General features: G+C 46.8%; 1 protein-coding gene across 6 annotated transcripts in view; it reads right to left on the bottom strand.

The window, feature by feature from the left end:
- Nucleotides 1-7,754: 7,754 nt before the first annotated feature.
- The window catches only part of FHAD1 (forkhead associated phosphopeptide binding domain 1), a 126,137-nt gene continuing 120,298 nt past the window's right edge, over nt 7,755-13,593 (bottom strand). For all 6 annotated transcript variants that reach the window (XM_073233233.1, XM_073233236.1, XM_073233235.1 and 3 more), the window contains one exon: nt 7,755-8,797. In XM_073233233.1, the coding sequence (XP_073089334.1) occupies nt 8,678-8,797 (120 nt within the window). In that variant the 3' untranslated portion in view covers nt 7,755-8,677. The remainder of the gene's footprint in view (nt 8,798-13,593) is intronic.

The raw sequence follows: 13,593 nt of genomic DNA, 5'->3' as shown, positions 1-13,593 counted from the left end.
ATATATGTATAACTGTGTATACTACAAATACATATATATTTAAGTGAATGTAAAAGACTAGTGACTAGTATACATTGAAACCTTAAAAATTCTGTCTGTACAAGTAATGACTCTACAGTGTCTTGCTACGCTGATAGACAGTGACTGCAGTGGGGGGGAGAGGACTTGATAACATGGGTGAATGTGGAAGCCATGATGTTCATGTGAAACCTTCATAAGATTGTATAGCAGTGATACTTTAATAAAAAAATTCTGTCTGTAAACACTTGGGTTTGCCACATTCTTAGTCTTCCTCATGAAGCAGCTAATTACTTAAAAAAATTTTGTGAACCTCAACTTGCCAACCTAGGATTTATAATCATTTTTATGATTTATGATTCTGCATGAACCATAGGTTCATGGGCTGTGTTGGCAATGCAGGTTGCAGGGCTGCCTTTATTATGAAACGTTTTGCATCTGCTTGGCACGGGAGCAAACTTGTCCCCCCTGTCATTAGAAGGGAACAGAGCTTATTCTAAATGAACAAAGTAGCACTTCTGTTGAAATACCCGTCTCAAGTAATACTAGTAACTAATACTTACATAAAGCTTCCTAGGTACCAGGACTACATAAAATACCTTAGTCTGAGGTGTACATACAGTGATTGATATTTTTATGCATTATGTAATGACCCCCACGATAAGTCTAGTTACCATCTGTCATCACACAAAGTTACTACAATATTATTGACTGTATTCCCTAGGCTGTATATTATATCACTAAGGCTTACTTATTTTATAACTGCAAGTCTGTACCTCTTAATGCCCTTCACCTATTTCTCCCACCCTGAGCAAATTTTTAATAACCAGATTATGTAAGAGTTTGCCCTCTTCAAAGACAGCTTACATATATGTGGAAAAACCTGGGGTTTTGGTTTGAGTGATTTCCCCTGACTGTATGGATTAAACTCCCCAGTCATTTGGCTTGTGCAGGCACAGCCCGTGGGAGGCAGGGCAGGCTCTGGGATGTACAGCTCGGGGAGTTCTTGTGCATTATTGCATCTTGTAAAGGGGCAGCAAACGCCCTGGCCTTGCTGCTGTTGTGCACAGGCAGAGCCCAGGAAACGCTACCCGGATGGGTGAGCCCTTTTAACACCTCTTGGGGTGACTTTCTCACAGGCTCTGGGGCTTTGGAGCCCTGTGACGCTGTGACTACAGGAGGAGAACTTACACTGTCCGGTACTCTGCCTCGTTTTGGAGGCCTTGTCTCCGGCCCCGCTGGAGACAGAACTGTTGGGCCGCTAATGCCAGAGATGCATGCTGGGGGCCACAGTTTTCTGAACTTTTCCCTTCTGAAGTCATTGGACTTCAGGAAAGGCACCTATTGAGAAATCCAAGAGGTAGTGAAGGACAGAGAAGCAGGGGTAGCTGCTGAGCACTGACTCATGGTGAAATTTCCAGGAACCATGGGAAATATGCCTGTTCCTTCGGGAAAAACACTTTTGAATGACCTTGAGTGTTGTGCCCCAAGCATGGATTTGGGCAGAAGGAAACGATCTGGACTGGTTGCACATTACAGCATTTGGTCATGTGGAAAAAATGATCTTCAGGAAAAATCACACCCTCAACGAAGGATTTTTACAGAGGCAGGGGTGAGCAAGAGCCAATTCTGACAACACTTCAGCAGCAAGGGAGCTAGGCAGCCTGAGTCATCATTGACTTATTTTCTTTTCTTCCTCCCACATCTCCTTTTGGGGAGGGGCAAAGTAATATCAAGAAAAACAACAGCACTTTGAAAAAGAGAGGAGAGAAGAAAGGAGGGAGTGGGAATTGCTCTTAGGTGATGGGGGCAGAGGGAGGGAACACCGAGGGGCATTCCAGAGCCTGACAGATCTGGGTGGTCCCTCTGGTCTGAGACACTGCAGAAAAAAGAAGGGATTAGGGAGGCCGTCAGAGATCAAGTCGGCTCATAAAGCGCAGCACTCACTTAGCACTTTATAAATACCAGCTTACTAATTAATCATTACAAACAGGCTGTAGTCACCAGGAATCCCTTGATGGATTGAGAGATGCACAGAGGTCAAGGTTCAGGGACAGCCCACATACTCAGCTGGAGTGATTGGAGGAGCAGGCAATGGGGTGAGCCCAGCCTAGTTGATGGAAGAGCTTTCTCACCTGCCAAGTCTGGAAGCTGTTGAAAGGGTGCAGTGGGGGAGGAGCTGTGTCAGGCAGGCGCTTCCCGAGCAGGGCAGGGGGGCCAGGGCCAGGCAAAGGGGACCCAGATGCAGGTAGACCTGTCTGCAGGTCATTAGCAACTGGTTATTTTTCTGTAGAGCTCTCTTTTTGTGGTTATCTTGGATGCGATGAATCTACTTGAAAACCAAGATCATCTTTCAAATTAGTTGCATATGCAACTGGGCAGGCTGGGAAACAAAGAAAGGCCAAGTGTTTTCGGCTTCTGTTAAATCCGAGGCAAAGGAGTGCCCAAGTTTGAACGCTCAGTGGGCCCGCGTCTTAGCCCTGTTTTAAATTCTCAAAGTGGGTGTGTGTGTGTGTGAACCTTGTGGCTTAAAACTCAGCAGTACTCCATTTGCAGTGCCTCCCTGGAGCCCTTCCAAAGATGGTAATAATATGGGCAGCTGATTTCAATTTTGATGCTACTGTGACAGCATTGTGTGCGTTCATCCAGGCAATCAAGACGTATTTAGTAAGTGTGTTGGGCACTGGGCTCTGGTCCTGGAATTGTTCTGGTCACGGGCAAGAGTTGGGGGCTGGGGGAGGAGCAGTTTGAAGAGTGAAATTTGTTGGACTCCACACTGGGGGACAGAGAGAGGTGACAACTGTTCAGCTGGGCTGTAGCACTAATTGTAAGTGCTGGGACTCAGAGCTCGTACAACCCATGATGAAGCTGTTAATAAAATACCTGCCACCCTCTGCCCCCCAACTCAGCTTCCTGGGGGAAGGGACCTGTCTGTCTGGTTCAGCTCTGGCTCCCAGTGGCCCAGCAGGGTGCCTGGCCTAAGGCACACGCTGGAGAAATCGTTGTTGAGTGAGTGTGTGATGGCCCGCTCTGCCTGATGCCTTGGGGTGGGCTGGGTGTTTTCTCAGTGTTCCCTCCAGAGCATCCGGTGACCCATTTTTAGGTCTCAAGGTCACTGCCAAGAAAGAGAAGCTGCTAAAGTGACACCTCTATGTACCCACATAACTCAACACCGAAGTTAACAGAAGCTCTTAAAAAACAAGCCTCTCAAGTGTCTGTCCCCTACTCCCCTGAGGACAGTGTCAGCGCCATCAGATAAGGATTGGGGCTGGGTGACCTGCTAGTCCTTGGGTATCAGTGTGGCCCAGAGGTCACTGAGCAGCTTTCTGCTCAGTAGGAAAGGTGGAAGGAATAAATGGAAGGTAGAGGTAAACAGTGCAGGTGGCTGCTGCAGGGGCATCCGAGAATTAGGGATATGGAAAAGGAAATTGAAAGTTAGCAAAATGCAGAGATGGGCAAACTCAGTTGAAAGAGAGAGCATGGTGCCTAGGCTAGGGACACCTGACCTATGGTACTAACTAAAGAAAGCAGGTGACTTGCAGAAGCATTGGTCCAGCAGCAGGCAGGTTTTCTAGACTCTTGGGCAAAGCTCCCTTGGTCTGGATGCAGAGCTCTGACGGTGAAAGCTGTGCAGTGGCACGGTTAGGAACTGGCTCTGAAAATCCCGTGGGGTCACCTTGGGTAGGTTTCCTTTCTGGCCTCAGTTGCTTTGTCTATAAAATGGTGCTAACTAACTCTCCCAGAGCACCTGGGAGGATTAAATGAGAAAATTTTGTAAAGTGTTTGGTATAGTATGTGGCACGTAGTAAAAGCTCAAAATGTGCTCAGTGATCGAGATGATAATCTGGTTTCATGGCAGTCATGAGGCAGGCAATAGCCATGTGGATATTAATAATCTAGTTTGGGGGAGAGTTTACCACAGGGGTGGGCAAATCTGGCCCACTGACTATTTTTACAAATAAAGTTTTATTGGAACGCAGTCTGATCACTTGTTCAGATATCACGGTGCAACGGTAGAGATCAGTAGTGCTGACAGAGACTGTATGGTCCGCAGAGTGACATGGCCCCTCTCCTAGAAAAGGGCTTTTACTGTTGGGTCCTTTACAGAAACATTTGCTGACCTTATCCTCGTTGAGATAACCTTACCTACTCACCGTTTCCACAGGTAAGTTGTGCACTTGGTGAGGACTAAGTGGGATAATGTCTACACTGTGCTTAGCACAGTGTCTGACGGCTGGCAAGGACACTACAGGAAGTTTGCCATAATTAGCTATTGAATTTCAACTGTTGAAAGGCACAAAGAAACTCCAGAGAGGGTCACTGCTGCGTGCAGCTCTCTCTACAGGATGCCCAGCAGTTATCCCATCAAAAGCCGAAAAGGAGGATGTGAACATGAAGGTGAGCTCTCCCATGCAACACACCCAGTGAATTAACGATTCCAATTCCTTTCCAGGAGAGCAGCAGGACATGGAAAGAAAGGGAGCAAAGGTCAAGGTCATGGGGTCTAGCACTGTATCATTAGTACCTGGTGCATAGTAGGTACTCAGTATTTGCTGCCCGAATGAGTGAAAGCTGGTGTTTAACTGTAAAAGTGATTTATCAGTCACAGGGCACCTTTGATTTCTGGGATAATAAGACCAGAGTGAGCTGGAAGATAAAATTTCTGTCTCCAATAAAGGGTCTTAGGGATGAAAGCTGTGCGCTAAAGATGAGAGGAAACTCAAAACATCGAGTTTGCTAGGGCTTCCCACCGCAGGACGGTGGCATCAGATGGGTAAAGAAAAATGTTCAAAAACAAAAGCAGGCACATAAGGTCATGAATTGGTCCAAAATAACTGGGGACACCGAGCACACAGACGAAGCGGCACATCTTGATGGAAATGAGGCCAAGTAGATAGGCGGAAATAGACTACCCTCACCGGGCGCCCTAACTCCTGCTTCAGGAGGCCTCGGCATGGCAGAGAAGAGCTCGTGAGTGTTAGCAGGTTTGGGGTTTCTTCTTGTCGTTAGCATATTGCTTTCATTCCTAAGACCCTAAAAAACAGGAAACCACTTCACTTACCAGGAGCACATGTTGGAAAGCAGATCTGGAAGCTATTTTTCCCAGCAGACTCTTCATGACTCTGCTTTTCACAACAGCAGGCATTGGTGGCGCTGCCAGGAAGCTAGAGAAGGACACCTTATCTGCAAAGTCACGAATCCAAGGATCCGAATGGGCCACTGTTGGCAAAGGTGGAAGGAAGTTGTTTGTCTTAGCTTCTTGGGAGATCAGAAGATTGGGAGGCTTTGGGGTCTGCAAGCACACTGGTGTTCCTTCATACAGCTCCAGTGGAAAGGCTGCTGGTAGCCTCTCAGAGCTGCCAGTGGGGGCTGAGCAGCAGTGTCTTAATAAAAGCCATTATGGTTGCTAATAACAAACTCAAGCCAGCTGAAGCAAAAAGGGGGTGTCTATGGGGAAGAAAAGTCAGTTTCTGACTGTTGCGAGCTTGACTTGCCCTTGGATTCCCTGCTTTACTTATGCCCTTGGATTCTCTGCTTAACTTATCCACAGGATGTTTCTGTTGTTTGCTTGCAATGAAAGAATCTTGAGTGGTACAAAGGGTCCTAGAGGAGCCTATGGGCAGGCATTGGAACTGGTCTTTGCAACTCTAGGGGGTGAAGGGGGAGCATGTTCCCAGCCAGGTGCAAATAACCTTTGAAGCTGAAATCAGTCAAAGGGAGAAATAAAGTGGGAGAAATCTGTTTATTGCTTACAAGCAGTCATCCACTTCTGCTCACCCATGTCTCTTGTGACCCAGCTGCTAAAAAAGGATGGCACCAAACCTCTCCAGTCCAGATATGCCCTCACTACCCACACCCTTGTAATAACCTATTGATATGGAGGTGGACTATTTCTCTCTGCCTCTTGGAAACACCTACCGATATGGAGATGCACTAAGGCCAGATGAGACCTTCTGGAAATGTTGCAATTTTACCCACAGGAACCTAGGAACCAGAAAGTTGTCAGGAATCAAGATAACTTTCTCCTTCTCTGTCAATTGAAATGCCTTCAGCTTCAAATAACAGAAAACTGGACGTCGGTAGGTTGTAAAAATTTGGAGGCCTCCCAAGCTGACTCTGGCCATGTTACTTGCTTTATCTGATATTAACAAACACAGAGACTTGAAAAGTATTTGTGCTTTGGGGTTTGCTCATGTCTGCTGCTCTTGGGAAACTGTGCCCAGCACCCTGTGAATGAGCCTGGTCTGACCTACTGGGCAATGAGAGACCCATTCTGTCCCAGGTGAGGCCTCTGAGACCAGGGCTTCTCATTCTTGTACAAATGACATTTTGGATCAAATAGTCTTGTGGGGAGATGTTCTGTACACTGCGGGTGTTTAGCGGCATCCTTGGCCTCTACCCACTAGATGATAGTAGCATCCCCCTAGTTATGACAAGCAATATTGTGTCTATACATGCCAAATGTCCCCTGGGGGGGCAAAAGTGCCCCTGGTGGAGAACCATTGCCCTAAGCCAACTTGCCTGCCGATGACCAGGCATGTAAATAAGGCTGTCCTGAATCTCCAGCCTCAGAGATGTTGCAGAGTGTAGGGATGCTGTTAGTTGCCTGGTGATCCCCAACATGGCTGCTCTGCTCCAGCTCCAAGGCTGAGCTGCAGAAGTGAAAAAAGGAGACAAGACAAAGGGACCAAGGGACAAAGGGCAAGAGCTCTCTTCTAGCAATGCTTTGTCTTTTCTTCCAGAAGGCAAGCCCTCCCCGGAGAACTTCATTTCTATGTCATTGGTCAGAACAGACAACATGTCTAGCTCTAGCTGCAAGGGAGGCAGTGAAGTCAAGGGCTTAGCCCTCAGCCTAGATAGTGGAGGGAGGTGATGACTAAGGGGCTGTACTGCTGCAATGTTTGTCTGGGGGTCTGGGTTCTTGTCTTTCCTTGTTGTATATCTACTCCACTCTTCTCTCTCTGAAGTCTGGCTTTTGTTTCTCGGGACACAACGGGGACAACGGCCACCCAAATCCTGGAACTGCATCAAGATTCTCAGTTCCAGTACCACTAATAATCTGGGTGGCATCCCAGAGTCTTGCTTCCAAACACCAACGACAGATATGCTGATTGGTCACAGCTGAGTTACAAGAGAAGCCTGATTGGTCAAGCTTGGGTAGGGTCTCTACCACTCAGCCAACTGGCTGTGGCCGAGGGAGCAGCATTAGGTGGGGCAAACCTGATTGAAGAGGGATGCATTAGTGAAAGTGGGTGTGGCTAGGAAGACACCCAAAACCCATCTAGTTTAAGGAGTGAAGAAAAGAAGTTGCCATCATGGGTTGTAATGTTGATATGGTAACTAACATGTCCTTTGAAAGCAGAAAATATAGTAGAATCATACAGGCATTCTATTTAGGGTACGCAAATTCAAATATACATGTTCAACCAACCAACAAAGTTATTTTACCACACAGTTTGGCTCCTAAACACGAGTCAGCTACTTGAACTGACCGAGTGATCTTTTCTGGTGCTGGAGAAGTGTACTGTTTTGGATTTTGAGATATAGTACCATATAACCCATCCCACGTTCTTTACAGAAAATTTCCAGGAGTCTCAAGAGGCTTTCTAAAGTCAGGCAGGGCTCTTTCTCACTAACTTTAGGTCCTGACCTGTGTAAGGCTCACCTTCAGTGGAATGTCACACAAAAGACTTGTTCCTATTTCCTTCTAGTTTTAATCAGTGTAAAGAATACATTGGCTTTAAGTATCAACATTTTTTATTGTGGTTTTTTGAAAATAAAGAGTGATGCTCATGACTTCTGGCTCTTCCTCCCATTTTGTTTGGTGGTCCCGGCCACACAAGGACAGCAGTGGGAAGGAGCAGAACACGGGAGCAAGAAAAATGAGGGTCCCTCCAAACAGCATGAGAAAAGGGGTGTATCCACCTGGGCAGTGCACACTGTTAGGTGACTGGGTACTGGGTCTGTCCTTTATGACCTAGGACTTGGACTACTGGGCCATCATGGTGTGGCAGAATGGGCGATGTGACATGGAGCTAGAAACCTGGGTTCCAGGCCCAATGAATTCACTAGCTGTATGACTTTAGGTGGGTCATTTAACCTCTGGGCCTCAGCCTCCTCATCTAGCTTAAATAGGGAACACAGTACTATTTACCTCCCAGGGCTTGGGGGAGGATGAGATGAGAAGTGTTTTGAAAATTGCAAAGTGCCATATAAATGCTAGTCCTTATTACATAAGTGATAAAACGGATTTGCATTCTAAATTTATTCTAATAAACTCTGACACAAATACACTACATCACAGGCCCCGGCAGCTTTGACCATTCTGTCCCATGGTCCCGGTATGTGTCTTGGGTTTCCTCAGCTGTGGGTTTCCTGGAGCTCTTTGGAAGAGTGATGTGTGGAACCACCTAACTGTATCTACCAGACCTAGGAGTGTGGGTTTCAAACTTATATTCTTCATGCGCCTGAGTATGTATATGTTCATAACTATTTCTAAAAGGAATCCCCCTGCCCACACACTCCAGAATACAGCACTGTGCAAAATACCCGACTAGGCGGCAACACACCAGGGTAACAACCCTTAGAGTACTGCAAAAGCATCTTACTATTTTGACACAGAGGAGTCACACTGATCAGGCCCACTGAGAGGTCATTTCTATTTCCTTCCACCAGGCTTAGAAAACAGAAGGCCCTGGTTGCTGGATTTGCTGGGTGCTTCTGTCTTCATCATGTCTCTTTCTTGGTCCACCTTTGGGGTGGCTTTTCTGCATCCAACCTTCAATGGGAAAGAGAGCAAAGGCAAGAACTCTTGAATGGCGGTGAGATCCCCAAATGTACCGCTCAAGATGGTTTTAAATCTTTTTACTCCCAAGTAAAACGTTTCTTGTAAAAAATAAATATATACACAGATATGAACAGAAGGCTGCTTAAACGATCCATTTGATCACACCACTCCAAAGTAAGCATGATTAATATTTTGGTGTATACCCTTCCAGATACAGATAATGTTTTCCCTTTTTACAGTTTCATGTCTGAAACCAGTAGCTTCTTATGATGGGCATGCTCATTGTGATGGAGTTTCTTCCTCTGGAAGACCTGTTACTAAACTGAATATGTCTTATATCTCCGACGTCACAGGTGGGGAAGATGCAGGATTTTGGAAGGGGTCTAACCCTTTTCTGAGCACTGCCCGCTTCCTCCTGGCAGCCATGTGTGTGACCCTCCCCCTCCCGCCCATCATAGTTGACTGGATACTTGGCACAGGCTTGCTTTTCAGATGATCACTCCCAGGATTTGGGGTTAGGACCCTGAGAATGCTAGCTGCTTCCTAGGCTGGTCTTTTCAACTAGAGGACCATGAGGTAATTCCTCTCTGTCAAACGACTGGAGAGAGATGAGGTCAGCACTGATACAGATGCAGAGAGAGGTTTTTGTGCTGGTGTGTGTGTGTGTGTGTGTGTGTGTGTGTGTGTGTAAGAGAGATAAAGCCTGGGATCTGACAGCTTACCAGTTCTTTTTTGAGGTCGGACTCTCTGCACTTAGTTTTTATGAGACATTCCCTCCAGTTTCCTTGTGAAAGCCGCTTCCACCTTTCTGAATAGGTTTCCATGAATTGCAACACAAGAATCTCACCCTTCTGTACATATAATAGAAATGACTGCTAACTTGCAAATTTCTTTCCAATGACCTTCAAATTCCTACCCTACTTCCTGCAAGTTTTTAATTCCAACCATTACCACACACATACTTCCTGGGGAAGAGGGCAGGGGGCCAGTCAAGTTCCGGCTCTGCCACTTACTATGTGATCCTCGGTGTCCTCACCTCTCAAAAAAGGGACCAGAATATCTGCCTTAAATGTCTTCCTCAGGAGCTGAGAGGAGATTCTGGGTGGATTTTAATAGAAGGGGCTGTGAAGACCATCTCCTGAGCTCTTTTCACTCTAAGACAGGTTTAAAAATCACCTCCTGGGACTGTGCCAGTGGCTGGCGGGATTCTTGAATGTGTTTTGAGATTGCGTGCAAAGTCATTTCAGGATGAGAAGGGCTGACATCTCTACACTGGTGCACAAAGTGAATCTTGGTCAGAATGCCCAGCAAAAACAGACAGCAAATGTTGAAAACCTTTTCCCTGGAAACCTCTTCTTTATATCCCTTTTAATTTGATTTTCAATAAAACTGCTGGCTGGGGATGGTTCCCAAATGCCAGTGCCCTGCCCTGCTCTGGGGCTGGCTGTTGGAGCTGGAGCTGAGAGTTTGTTAAAAATAGAGTCTCCAGTCTCAGCATCCCTTGTGCCCCAGCCCCCAGGTTTGCAAGGAACTTGGTCCACTTTTTGGAGCTACAAGGGTGAGGGCAGCAGAAGGTAAATGGGCTGATCTGGGAAGAGGAAGAGAAGAGGGATAGGAGTGTGCAAATGCCAGTGTGGGCAGGAAGTGGGAGTAAGCTGGCAAGGTCTGACCTGAACCTGGGACACAGGTGAGCGCCGTGCCTTCAGCCTGGATGTTAGAACCACAGGTTTCCCCTTGGCATGAACCAGCAGGGACAGATGCCAGTCATTTAAATAGACACTCCTGGGTGGAAATGAACTAGGACATACTGGGGGCTTCTTCTGGCAACTGCAAGCCTCGCTCTAGATCTAGGAAGACCCCACAGTCCATTCCTACAGCCTCAGTCACTGTTTAAGCAGCCTCTCTTCGGGATGGCCTCTCTGGCTCTTGAATTTGGCCGGTCCCTGTGCTCCTGAACTCAGTCCACTGGCCTTTGCCCTCAAAACATCGTGTGCAAAGCATTATTTAATCATTACTTGTATTTACTTTAACATCTAAAAGATGGGCCAAGGATGTAAGCCAGAAAGGCATGGATTTTTGTATTTCTTCATTGATCCAACCCAGTGTTTCTCACTGTTTTTCATTATTGTCCCTCTCTAAGGAGCCTCCTGGGACATTTTTTCCTGATCATTCCCACCCCCATGAGATTTTAATATTACTCATAGCACTGCATGTATATCTGTATTCTACACATTAAAAAAGGAAGAATTTTTTTTTGCCTTCTCAGGGGGTGTCTCTGCCCGCATTGAGAATTCATGATGGAACCCCAACACCTGGATAGTACCTGCCATGCACAGGGTCTCAATAAACATTGAATGAATGAGGGCTGGGACTCTATCTTTTTCTGCTATTCCATCCCCAGTGCCTAGCATCATATGGGGTCTAGACTAGGTATTCAACAAATATTTGTGAACCGGAAGATTTTCCTTGTTTGCATACAATGCATAATTATAAACAACTTCTGGCTGTGATGGGAAAAATATTCATGAATGGCAGTTTGGAGGATAGAAAAAAAACCCCACAGGGACTTAAAGAGGAAGGAGATGCCAGTTCTAAAGTTTGCTAAGAAATGAAACTTTATGTGTGTGAAAGATGGAAAAAGCAGATTTTACATGTTTTGTCTTTTTCAAGGGGGTCGTGATGACTCCATTCCCCTAAGGACGCCAGGCACAGCACAGAGGAAGGGGATGCGCACGCTGCAGCTGTATGGGACGGGAGGAAACCTTGTGGTAGGGAGGACACAAACCTCTGAGCTTGGGCTGGAGGGCTGGAAGCCTGGGAAGCTGGCTTTTTGCTTTCTGATGAAGAACCATCTGCCTGCCTGCATCCTGTTCAGCCCAGAGGCAGCCTGAAACTCCAGGGGGCTTCACATCTCAGAGGAACACAACGTTCCTACAATATCCAGCACCCATCCGGATCTCTCTCCTGTCGTCCCACATCACCAGGTGGTCCTCAGACAAAACCAAACTGGCTGCCCTCCTGGTTCAACCCTGCACATGGATGAGTGAGTGGCAAGCCTCCCGCTCACCTCCCACTTTGTAGGATGGCAAAGGCCTCGGGTCTAGGGGGACCTTCAGGATGCCCTCTACCTCTTAACATCCTGACTGGGGTAGGAACCACCTTCTGGTCTTAGAACAAGGGTGTTGGTTGAGACAAGGTTTCTATTTTCCAGAAAACGTCTCTTATCTAGAATATTTTTAGTTTTTCTAATGACAGCTTTGAAGTCTCAGAATGATTGGGGTCTGTTGTCAGACCCAAATATGTCTCCTCTCTTTGATTCGACCAAAATGTGTTCAGCTTTCAAGCTTCCTGAGAGCTCGCCTCTACTTTGTGCAAAGTGGGAAAGCGGACTGGGCCAATTTCAGTTCCGGGGCTGAATTGTGAATGGCAGTGTTTCAACATGTTTAAGATTTCATAGTCTTGATTCTCAAGTCTTAAAAAAAGTATTGCAGAGGATGCTTCCTTGAAATTCAAGAGGAATGTCACTTGAAATGTACCAGGTTTATTACCTGGAGATTTTTTACCTACAGGAGGGCAAGCAGTGCTCACCTGAGTGTCAGATCTACATCAAGTCCCAGTTCTCCTACTTAGCTGTGTGGCTCTGGACAAATTACTTAAAGTCTCTGAGCCTCAGATCCCTCATCTGATAACTGGGTGTAAAAACAACACCCACCACATAGGTGTGGAATTACTGTCAACTGGGTTTCCTGCTGAGGTCCTACTGTTTTCTCTCTTTCCCTCCTGGCTCACCTGGAAATTTGAATTCTTCATCTTGTTCTTTATTGTCTCTATAATAAACATTTGTCTCTTTAATACAAAAAGAATATCGACAAAATTTAGCTTATGTTCTTTTCCTTTTGCTCCAAAGAAGAATGGATTTTTCTCAGCTTCCAGATGCTACCGTTTGAATGGAACGTGGGACCTTCCTAGGAACAGGGGGTGAGAATGTGGGTCTGCAGAAGGGGGCATGGCTTTCCAGGAACGCTACTCTGTCCTGCTGAGCCCCTTGGGAATCCGAAAGGAGGAGGCTTATCAACAAAGTCCCCAAGGGACACTGGACTCCTCTTGGAGGACAAGTCTGCTTTGGCTGGGAGCAGAACCGTCCAGATCAGTGGAAGAGGCTGTAGACACTGGTGGGTTTCCTCCCAAGCAGCCCAATGGCCCAGGTGTGATGAATCATTAGCCATGGAAAAAGGTAAGCCAGTGGCTGACCTCCCTGTCAGGGACTGGGGGGGTCTGATTGGAAGCCAGCATCACTGAAGATCCGGAGCTTGTCAGTCCCCCAGGGCCTGAGTCCTGAGCTGTCTCCTCCAGGCCCTCCATCTCAGGGACCATGCAGTGATGAGAACCTCCCTAGGCGCTGGGGACACAACAGTGAAAGAGAGGTGGGCATCCACTGGGGGTGCCAACATGATACCTACAGGGCCAGGGAAGCCAAAGAAGTGGGTGAAGTGAGCCAGGTAGGGATGCAGCAAACCCACAAACCCAGCACTTTTCGAAGGGGCCCGGAAGGTGGCAGCTTATGGGACTTGTATTGCCAGATCTTCTGAGCTGCCCAGAGGAGCCAGAATCCAGAGTATTCCAGGAAAGTGCCCTAATTTGAAATGTTACTTAAAAAAAAAATCTCGTGAGCCAAATGAAATATATCTGTGGGCTGCCATTTTTCAACCATCTGCTTCTGAGCCTTCTCCCTTGGCATCTCGTTGGTGTTCAGTAGATATCTGTGGGTGGGGTTGCCGGATAAAATA

The sequence above is a fragment of the Manis javanica genome, chromosome 4, assembly GCF_040802235.1.
Source record: "Manis javanica isolate MJ-LG chromosome 4, MJ_LKY, whole genome shotgun sequence".
Taxonomy (NCBI): Eukaryota; Metazoa; Chordata; class Mammalia; order Pholidota; family Manidae; genus Manis; species Manis javanica.
This window is presented reverse-complemented; position numbering and strand designations above follow the sequence as displayed.